Source organism: Zalophus californianus, chromosome 11 (genome assembly GCF_009762305.2).
Source record: "Zalophus californianus isolate mZalCal1 chromosome 11, mZalCal1.pri.v2, whole genome shotgun sequence".
NCBI classification, from domain to species: domain Eukaryota; kingdom Metazoa; phylum Chordata; class Mammalia; order Carnivora; family Otariidae; genus Zalophus; species Zalophus californianus.
Genome location: NC_045605.1, coordinates 61633076 through 61643762, shown reverse-complemented (window position 1 = coordinate 61643762; position 10687 = coordinate 61633076). Strand labels below are relative to the sequence as shown.

General features: G+C 36.7%; 1 protein-coding gene across 1 annotated transcript; it reads right to left on the bottom strand.

Moving 5' to 3' along the window:
- Positions 1-1228: 1228 nt before the first annotated feature.
- LOC113914766 (olfactory receptor 52N2-like) lies at positions 1229-2198 on the bottom strand. Its single transcript, XM_027580278.1, is given in 3 exon segments — positions 1229-1626; positions 1629-1724; positions 1727-2198. Coding segments are annotated over 3 exon segments (966 nt in total).
- Between the last annotated feature and the right edge of the window lie 8489 nt (positions 2199-10687).

The following is a 10687-nucleotide window of genomic DNA, read 5'->3' as shown; positions in this document are numbered from 1 at the left end:
TTTTCATGAATTTTGTAATAATTTTTTGTACAATGACTCTCTTACCATTTTATAATAATGATTCCATTGTATTTTATATCTTCTACTAAACTAGAAATTCATTAGTGTGCTTGTATTCACTTCTGTTTTTCAGTGCATAACATGGAATCAGTCACATAGAAGGTATCCAGAAAACTCTGTGGGCTGATTTTGATGACATGTTTGGGAGATGAAATAAAACTGATTTTCTACTACCTATATAATTGGAAAGATTTCTCCTCAAACTATGACGTTCAGAATGAATCAAAGTTGAAACATATAGGTAATAATAATAACAATAATCTCAGCTATAATTTATTAAGTGGTTAGTATTAGAAATTATGTTTTGTGCTTCTACTTTTTTTTTTTTTTTTTTGCATTAGAGCATTTAATCAGCCAGATAAATCTTTGTGGTATGTTTTTCCCACATTTGATAAAAAGTATAGAAGCTGAAATTTGAACATTTTTTTTTAAGATTTTGTTTATTTATTTGTCAGAGAGAGAGAGCACAAGCAGGGGGAGTGGCAGGCAGAGGGAGAAGCAGGGTCCCTGCTGAGCAGAGAGCCTGATGTGGGGCTCAATCCCAGGACCCCCCAGGCACCACTGTAGGTATATTTTAAGTGGAGGTCCCAAACTGATGAAATGGGAAAAAGTAACTCCTAGACATGTCCTGAATAAAATGTAGAGTATCTTTTAAAAAAACATTTAGGCAATAATCAAAATCAGGAGATCTCAGAAAACATCTAAATCTAGCTTGTCTTTAAACATGCTGGAGGTTATTGCAACACTGGGCCCACATTATGCATGGCAGTAATGTGCTTGATTTGTGTAAATTTGTTCTTTATGGAGAGCACATCCTTGCTCCCCATCACTATAGTCTCTTCTTCTCAGACACAGTGCATACATCGACACCAGGCCTGCATCCCTCATTTTACTACCTGCCTGTTCTCACTAGACATAGAAATCTATAAACCCTATGTAAAACATGAAACCTGTATGCACTGGGTATATTACTTTTTTATTCTACTTTATTCTCTTCTTTGGCAGATCTTTACACAGAAGAAACATTTCATAATATATACCTACAAAGGCTTCTGAAAATCTATATATTAGAGGGACTTGTGTGTTTAATACTGTTTGACTCACAGCATTTACAAATGTCTTCTCCACTCTCTTGAAACCCCCCACCCCCCTTAGCAAGATGTCTATTTTATGATTTGTTTGTCTTGGATAAAGACAACCTGTCTCCGAGTAAAAATTTGATCACGCCTTCCTGGATCTGCTTGGTCTTGACTCCATAAAAAATTGGGTTCATTGTAGGAGGCAGTAGCAGGTAAATGTTGGCTACAGTGATGTGTATGTGGTGGGGGATACTGCGTCCTCCAAAACAGTGGGCAAAAAATGTGAAAAAGGCTGGAACACAGGTGATCACAATGGCACAGACATGAGATGTACAGGTGCTGAAGGCTTTGTGATGAGCATCTGCAGAGGACAGGCTCACTACTGCCCTCGATATCATAGTGTAAGACACACAAATACAGCAGACATCAAGCACACCAATGAGGAGAGCCACCATCAGACCATAGAGAGCATTGACCTTGAAGTTGCACAGGACACCTTGGCCACAGACATGTGGTCACAGTAGGTATGGGGAATGAAGTTGCCCTGGCAATAGGGCAGACGCTTCGTGAGGAAGGTAAATGGAGGATGAGCAGCACACCCCTCAGGAAGATGGCAAGACCAGCCTTGGCGATGACAGGGTTGGTGAAGATGGTGGAATAACGTAAGGGGTAACAGATGGCCACATAGTGGTCCAGGGCCATGAGCATGAGCACCCCAGACTCCATCCCAGTCAGCATGTGGACAAAAAACATCTGAGCCAGGCAGGCATTGAAGTCAACCTCCTTGAGGTTGAACCAGAATATGCACAGCATATTGGGTACAGTGGTGGTGCACAGGGTGACATCTGTGAAGGAGAGCAGGGCCAAGAAGTAGTACATGGGCCGGTGCAGGGCCTCCTCATGGCCAATGAGGTAGATAAGCCCACAGTTCCCCAGGACAGCGATGATGTACATGAAGCAGAATGGCAGGGCGATCCAGGTGTGTGCAGCTTCCAGCCCAGGGACACCATTCAAGATATAGAATCCTGGGGTCAGGCTGGAGCTGTTTTCCCCACACATAATGGCTGATAGGAGGTAGACATTTTACATCCTTTATCAGTAATTGCTTTCTACTAGAGAAAAGTGGGGTTAGAAACCAGACGAGAGAGTGGTTTGGATAAAAATACCCACAAATGCCATGAACCTTGTCATGGTAAGACAGTGTTGTTCCTCTTACTCTAGCAAGAGAGTCTTTGAACTATAGTATCTAAAAATAATTAAACAGTACTACTCGATGTCTCATTGGATAGTTTAAGTATCTAAAAATAATTAAACAGTACTACTCGGTGTCTCATTGGATAGTTTGTCCTCATTTTCTAAACCTCTCCCCAGCACACCTCGTCTATTCCACCACATTCCAGTAAAAAGCTGTGAACTGGACTATAATTATCTCTTCCTCCCAATAAGCCACTTCTATTCTCTCCTCTTGGATTCTTCCTGAGTCTTGTCACTAAAATCATGTATGTATATTTAGAGGATCACCCTAATCTGACTAGTCCTTATCAGTAGGACTTTTGTCCTGCCTTGAAGATTATGAAGAAACCTAATAATCCATGTAAAATTTGCCAGTAATGTTCCATATAACTTGCTTAAGATAATACATTGTAGATGTTCAATAAAATATATGTGATTAAGTGAATGTTTGAATTAGTAAGGACTTAGTATTTGACATCAATATCATGCTTTTTTACACTATGAAATTTTAAAAGAATATCTTGAGAAGAAAAAATGTATTTATACTTCTAAATTATTAGCAAGTTTTATGGAATTTTAGTAAAAATTTTATTAAAGGGGTGAATTCAATCAGATATAGCATCCTTTCTATTTGGCTTCTCTGCTTTTCCACTTTTTATTATTTCCCTATCCATTTTCAATACAAGATTTGCATTTAAGAAGCCCTTGAAGTTCTAAGATTACTAATTGTCTATAATGTTTCAATTTAAATAATATTACTTTTGTTGTAACTGGACAGGTTATTAGTACAAACGATAATACCATATTTTTGGATTGCAATTTCTTGTAAAGATAGTAGAAAGAACTGAATGATGACTGAAGGAATTTACAGATTCAGGGATGTTTGAGAAAGGTTGAAGTCACCAAACAGTTAAAATATTTTTTTTTCAATTGAGAAAAATAAAATTGTCCTTAAGCTCTGGATGGGCTTTCCATGCAGCAATGTCAATGCCAAACATTCCCACCATCTAGCAGAACTACATAGATACTTGCAGTGTGACGACATGTATTACATGGCTATGAAGGCACCAGCCATAGATTTCTGTCACCTAAATAATCTGGAAATCACTGTTTCTGGCCAAGGTACATAGAAGTCACCAGGAAAAGAAGATACAAAAGAATACAAGTTACACAGGCTCATGGTCTCTGGTTCCTAAGGTGATTGCCTCTCATGAAAATAAATGTCTTATGAGAGAGTTCTCCCAGACCTCTCCAGAAATGTCCCCACACGGAGGAACCATTATTTCATAGTCCTAGACCAGAGAAATGTAAAGATTATAGTCTCCGGTGTCCACCATCTTTTATGTGAATGCCACAGTGAAATGAATGGGTGACTGGAAAGTGAGACTAAGTCCATCCAGCAAGAAAGAGACCCATTACCTCTGCAGAAGTGAAAGGGAAAGAGAAATACATTGCCTCTTGCTAATATTGCCTTTTTTTCTTTTTAAAGATTTATTTATTTGAGAGAGAGAGTGTGTCAATGGGGGGGGAGGGGCAAGGAAAGAGGGAGAGAGAATCCTCAAGCAGACTCCCCACTCAGGGTAGAACCCCATGCGGGGCTTGATCCCAGGACCCTGAGATCACGACCTCAGCCAAAATCAAGAACAGGTTGCTTAACTGACTGAGCCATCCAGGTGCCCCAAAAACAATTTTGATTAAGTCATCATTTGTCCCCCATCTAAAATTTTTTATAGACCTATCTGATTAGCGACATCACACTTGGGAACATGAGGAAATGTTTAAACCAGAGAGAAGAGTTTTCTCAGAAATCCTGCTATGTAAGACATGCATTGTCATTGCTATATGCTTAACAAAAATCAAGTCAGCATGGTGACAATTATGTTAAAAAAAGAAATCTCAATCCAAAATTGCACCCCATATGGGCCCTAATTGCTAATGGCTTCATTTGCCAACACCAGAAGTGTTCTATTGCTTGTTTTGCCTTCCTTCCACCCTCCCAAGTTTAAGCACCCGAGATTGACTAGATTTCAAAAACATTTCTGTGTCTTATGTTTTTATTCATCAATAAGCATCTACTTTTCTATCCTTATTTACAATTGATCTTTTTCTTTCTTCTGATACATTGACTTTATTTCTTTATACCATATACATTTTCTAGGTACTTTAAATCCTTTTTGGAACAATGCAGAAATTATTTGGTAAACTTATTAGGGTATATATATATATATATATATTTTCCTGTCATTTGTTCTTTTCCTCTTTCTATGACTCAACATTTCCTTAGTCTTGATTTCTTGATCTGATCATCACTATAACCTATAATTTGAATAAAAAAATCTAGGTACTGGTCCCAATTTTATACTTAGCAGCTATAATACCAGTAAGTTCCTTAATTAAACTTGCTTTAAATGAAGACTATGCTTACAACAGAAACAATGTAACACATAGATAAAATCATAAATATGAAAGATCCCAACATAATACTTGATATATAGAATATACTCAGTAAATGTTAATATTGCCTTTTTCAAAAACCATCTGCATATTCTAGACCATTGGATTCTTAGCCATCAATATTCTTACTTTTCCTAAAATAGCTATTTTTTAAAATTGCCCAAACTCACCTCAGTGTTAGGCACAGTTCTATTCATGGTTGAGAATACTTAAGAGTTCTTCAAAATCTGGGATGGCATCTTCTTACATAGGATTTTAGTTTCCCTGGAGAATCTCCAGCAGGATGCCCCAGATGGATTAAGTCTCCAGAATTAGATGTCTCAGAGGGATTCTCATGGAAAGAGAATAAACTTTCAACCTGGTGGTAACAGATCTATATTTAGAAGTTTTGAGTAGAAAATGAAACAACAAAAACAAAACATATTAAACTTAGTGCCTTTTCCTAAGTGGGAAATGTGACCACCCAGCCCGGTGGAGATGAACATCATGTAAATTTTTTTTCTCTTATTACATAAGAAATACATCCTTAATGTGGAAAGTTGAGAACTGCAGAAAAGTATAAAAAAGTTGTAAATCCAATACAGAGGAATAACCACTCTCAAAAAATTTTCTGTACTTCATTTACTCATTTTATAATTATTATGTGTAATATTCTGTTTTTATATAAATTTCAGAGTATATGGGGTTTTGAATACTGTTTTTCTTCTCTACCTAATATTATTTTTTCCTTCCTAATATTATTTTGAACATTTTCTTATGTTATTCTGTGTACCTTGAAATCAAAGTCTTCAGTAGCTAAACTTCTTTCACCCAAAAGCTATACCAAATGTAATTAAGCATTTAATTACTCTTGAATATTTAAATTATTTCCTAATTTTTTCTATCAAAAATAATTCTTCTATAGATATGTAATCCATTCTGCATTACCGATTTTAGGGGGCTCCTAAGTGGCTCAGTTGGTTAGGTGTCTGACTTCAGCTCAGGGCATGATCAGGCTCCCTGCTTGGTGGGGAGTCTGCTTCGCCCTCTGCCCCTCCCCCACTCGTGTTTTTTTTCTCTCTCTCCCTGTCTCGCTCTCTTAAATAAATAAATATAATCTTTTAAAAAAGATAATAAGAAATAGGATTGTTAATTTTGTGGGATCAAAAGGCCTGGACAATTTTAATTATATTTATTAATGCTGAAAAAAATCATCTCCATAAAATTGTGTTGATTTTCATTTCCATACAGCATTAGTGGGCTGCCCCTCTATAAGTATTGGTTATTATATGTTCTCTTTTCCCCAGCTGGACTGGTGAGAATACCTTTCTTTGGTATTTTAGCTTCAATTAAAATTAACTTCATTTGTAATGATTATGAACTTTTTTTCAAGTGGTTTTGGTCAGTTGTTTTATTCATATTTTGATTATTCATTCACCTCTTTATCCATTTTTTTCTCTAAGATTTTATTATTTTATTTTGAGAGAGACAGGGAGAGACACAGAGGAGAGAATGAACAAGGGAGAGGGGCAAAGGGAGAGGGAGAAAGAGAATCCCAAGCAGACTCCATGCTGAGCATGGAGCCAGCCTGGCTTGATCTCCTGACCCTAAGATCATGCCTGGAACCAAAACCAAGAGTTTGACACTCAACAAACTGAGCCACCCAGGTGCCCCATACTCCTTATCCATTTTTAGTGGAGGTGTTAGTCTGTATTTTATTGCTTGCTGGGCACCTTCAATACTGAAATACAAACCCATTTGCTGTCATAGTTTGCAAACATTTTTCCAAGAAAGTTTTTGACCTTAAATTTTATTTTGTGGTTGACAGAGATTGAATTGTTTTCCCTTTCCTCTCTATTATTGAAGAAAAATCTTTCCATACTTCAGCCCTTCCATTGGAAATGACATACAGTAGAAAATAAAGTTGCACTACTCCACAAACTCACTCTCACCTAACCCCTCAAGTAAATGGAATTAGAGCCTAAATTCTGGTTTTATGATTTTGAGATATATTTCCAGAAGTTTTTTTATATTAAGCATTTAATAAAATTTTAATGTCTTAACTGTGGTGTTGATGTTGTTTTGTTTAGCTTTTTGCATTAGCCATATTGCTAGAAAAGAGTACCATAGTTCTCCCCCTTTTCTGCAGTTTTGCTTTCTGCTATTTCAGTTACTCGTCAGCTGTGATCCAGAGGCAGATGATCCTCAGAAGGTCAGTAGTAGCCTAACAGTGCATCATGGTGCATTTTGTCATCTCACATCATCACAAGAAGGGTGAATACAGAACAATAAGACATTTTGAGAGAGAGAGAGACCACATTCACGTAACTTTTATTACTGTATATTGTTATAATTGTTCTAGATAATTATTATTGTTTTAATCTATTACTGTGTTTAATTTATAAATTAAACTTTATCATAGGTATGCATGTATAGGAAAGAAAAACATAATATATATACGGTTTGGTACTATCCATGGTTTCAGGCATCCACTGGGGGGTCTTGGAACATATCCCCGTGTGGATAAGGGGGACCACTGTAAGAGACTTTCAAATTCACTACTTGGAAAGACAACTTTCAATTAAATGAAAAAATTTGGTTTTGTAAAAAAACGATGGAATACACATAAAATTATTTTAATACAATTTAAATAAATGCAACTATATATATTCCAAAATTACAAATGGGTCTCAGTATAAATCCTCTCCTTTTAGATTTGAAATTTAGGGAAATAAGAATTGGTATGAATGTTAGTTAACTGTATAGTAGGGGTTCTTAACTTGGAGACTATGGTCCCCAAACCAGTTATACTAAACTGCATCAAGAACTTCTAGGGGATTTTTTTAAAAAGAAAGATAATAGGGTGTCCTACAATCTATCACTTTTGCTCATAAATATTTACATTGAGTTTAGGAATTGACAGAGCTAAGCATTCTTAATAAAGTTATTTTTTATTCCCATTTTTTATGAATTTCATTTTTACATTTAATTATACACATCAGAAGTAGAAGTTATGAGGCCAAGATTTAACATATCTATTACAAATATTTTTAATATATTTCCTATATGTTTAGCCACTCTTGCCAATAGTTTATTTTGAAAAAAAAAAATTCTTCAACTTTCTGCATCGCAGAAAAAATTGTTATTGGGAAGCCTCTTTCATTCACCTGTTTAGGACTTTTGTTCTCTCTTGTTTTTGCCTTGGAGTCTAAAGATGACTCCACGAAGTCATTTGACTTCCTAGACATATGGCTTTATTTTGTATGAAACAAACAAAAGCAATAACCAAACAACAGAAAGGTAATGCATTAGATTTTTAAAAAATTTTTATATGCTATAAACTCATAAAGAACTGGCCTCTGCTTTAAGCCCACTTACTCTTGTTTCCAGTCCCTTGAGTGTGGTCTTTAGTTCCCTTCAGACCTTCATGCAGGCCATTTCCTCTTCCTGGATCAGTTGTTACCTCCTATCCTCACTCCCCCTAATTACCACCAGGTGATCCTTCAGCATCAGCTTCAATGCTAATTTCTTCTGGAAACCTGTTTGTAATTTTTGCTGGAGAAAACTTCATTGTACCTATAAAATTTAATTATGCAAATTGTATTTTTGCTTTATTTGATTTTTCCTTTATCTTATTCACATACCTTTCCATCTTGTCCTAATTTCATTTTAAAACTTGGGTTTTGCAATGACATATTTTTTTTTTTTTAAGTAGGCTCTATGCTGAGCACAGGGTCTAAGGTGGGGTTTGAACTCATGACCATGAGCTCAAGACTTTAGCTGAGATCAAGTGTCAACTGACTGAGCCACCTAGGCGCCCCATGCAATGGCCTATTCTTAACTCTTCCATTCCTTCCTCTCCAGTGCAGTGCTGAGACACATAGGAGGCAAGGAAATTGACATGAAAATGTCAACAATTTTATTATGTACATAACTGGAGGTTTTCCTTTTCAGAGGCATGAGGTTTAGAATGAAAAGTTAAGATGTTCATCAAAATGGAATCCCTATACTTGAAGTAATAATAAGAGGAGACTAACTGTCCCCCTCCTCCAAACCTCTCCTTTTCCTTTCCTTAAGATTATTGTTATCTGTTCCTTCTCATACCATGTTTTCCCGTACAATATTCAGATTATGATAACCTCTCCTCCATTTCCTTCTCTTCCTTTCTTTCTCCTTTTCTTCTTTCTTCTTGATTTTCCTCTTTTATGAACCCAAAATTCCAGCTTTCACTGCAACCAGAGTTCTTATCACTACAGCAGGTTGCAGTATTTTACCCTTGAGAATTATCTTTAGCAAAATGCCCCCCTCCACATCTGCAACTCTTCCTCTGCAACCATCCAGCATCACTTTGCACCCTCAATTCTGTGCACACTAGTCTACAAACTCTTTATGCCTTATTGTTATCCAAAGGTTTCGGCTCTGTTCGGGTGCATGAGTATGGCATTGCCTGGGTAAAGCAATCTTTGCCTTGATTATTTAACATAAATAGATAGATGTGCATACTTGTTTAGTTTCTACAGATATTTTTTGCTCCAAAAGAATCAGGGAGAAATCCCAGACCAATATCGAACCTCTTTCCGAATGACTTCGACTCCTTATCTCAAATATAGAAATGTTAAATTCAAAGGTCTCATGTATAATCATGCCACAAAATAATTAAGCTAATCTTGTGCAATCGTGTTCATTTTTCAGACTTTTCATAAAACTGCTTTGAAAATAGTTTTAAGTTATTTTGAAACACAAGCTATGTCTTTGGTATTTTTCATTTCAAGGAAAAGTAAATTTGTCGTTCATTGATACTGAGAGACAGAACTCACGGAAAGAGTGAGATAAGATTCCAGTTATGGTTTGGCTTAATTTTACCAGTTCAATAAAAGAGAAACACGACTGTTAGTGGAGTCTTATGGAGGGTCATGTGGAATGCTCACTGTACTTTGTGCCCCCCCATCTGTAGAGTTTGTTTCATCAATCCTTGTCTTTATCTCTGTACATCTGCACATATGGCCAGTCTGAAATGGTTGGCCAAATCTGAAGAATCTCCAGAACAGGATAGTTTTCACTATGTTATATAACCTTTAATTTCCTTATACTTCCTTTCCTTTGGGAATATATTTTTTTAAGATTTTATTTATTTATTTGATGGAGAGAGACAGCAAGAGAGGGAACACAAGCAAGGGGAGTGGGAGAGGGAGAAGCAGGCTTCCCGCCGAGCAGGGAGCCCGATGTGGGGCTCGATCCCAGGACCCTGGGATCATGACCTGAGCTGAAGGCAGACACTTAATGACTGAGCCACCCAGGCGCCCCTCCTTTGGGAATATTAATATCTCCTAGTTTGAAAAGGAATTTGATTTAACCAAATTGAAATCTACATGTGAGTACTTTATACCTGATACCTTGGTTCTAGAGCTAATCAAACTGTGTGAGGTTGATGTGGGAGGGCTGGGCCTTTCCACCAAGCCCATTGAGCTCTGCTCACAACTTGGTGTCTAGAGCAAGAGATGGAATTTGAAATGAAAATGTCTTCCACCATTTTCTTTTCTAGTCTTTTCCTCTCCTCTCCTCTCCTTTAGTCCTCTTCTCTCTCTCCCCGTGAATACTGAATAGAATTTCCTTCTATCAGGTCTACTTTGTAATTTAAAAAGGAAAATCTCAATTATTCTGGCCTGCTGGTTCTAACTCAGTTGTGAGTCTTAGTTTTTAGAGTCATGTTGCTGTTTCCATGAAATCCATTTTTGAGTTTGTAATGGGGAAGATGACATAAAATTAATTGGGGATTGTTACTCAAGTGCCTTAAATAAATGTTTTTATTACCTTTTCTTTCTTCAGATTTTAAAGTTTATGTTCTGGTTTTGCCTTGTTGCTATCGCTGTTGTTGCCCCCCA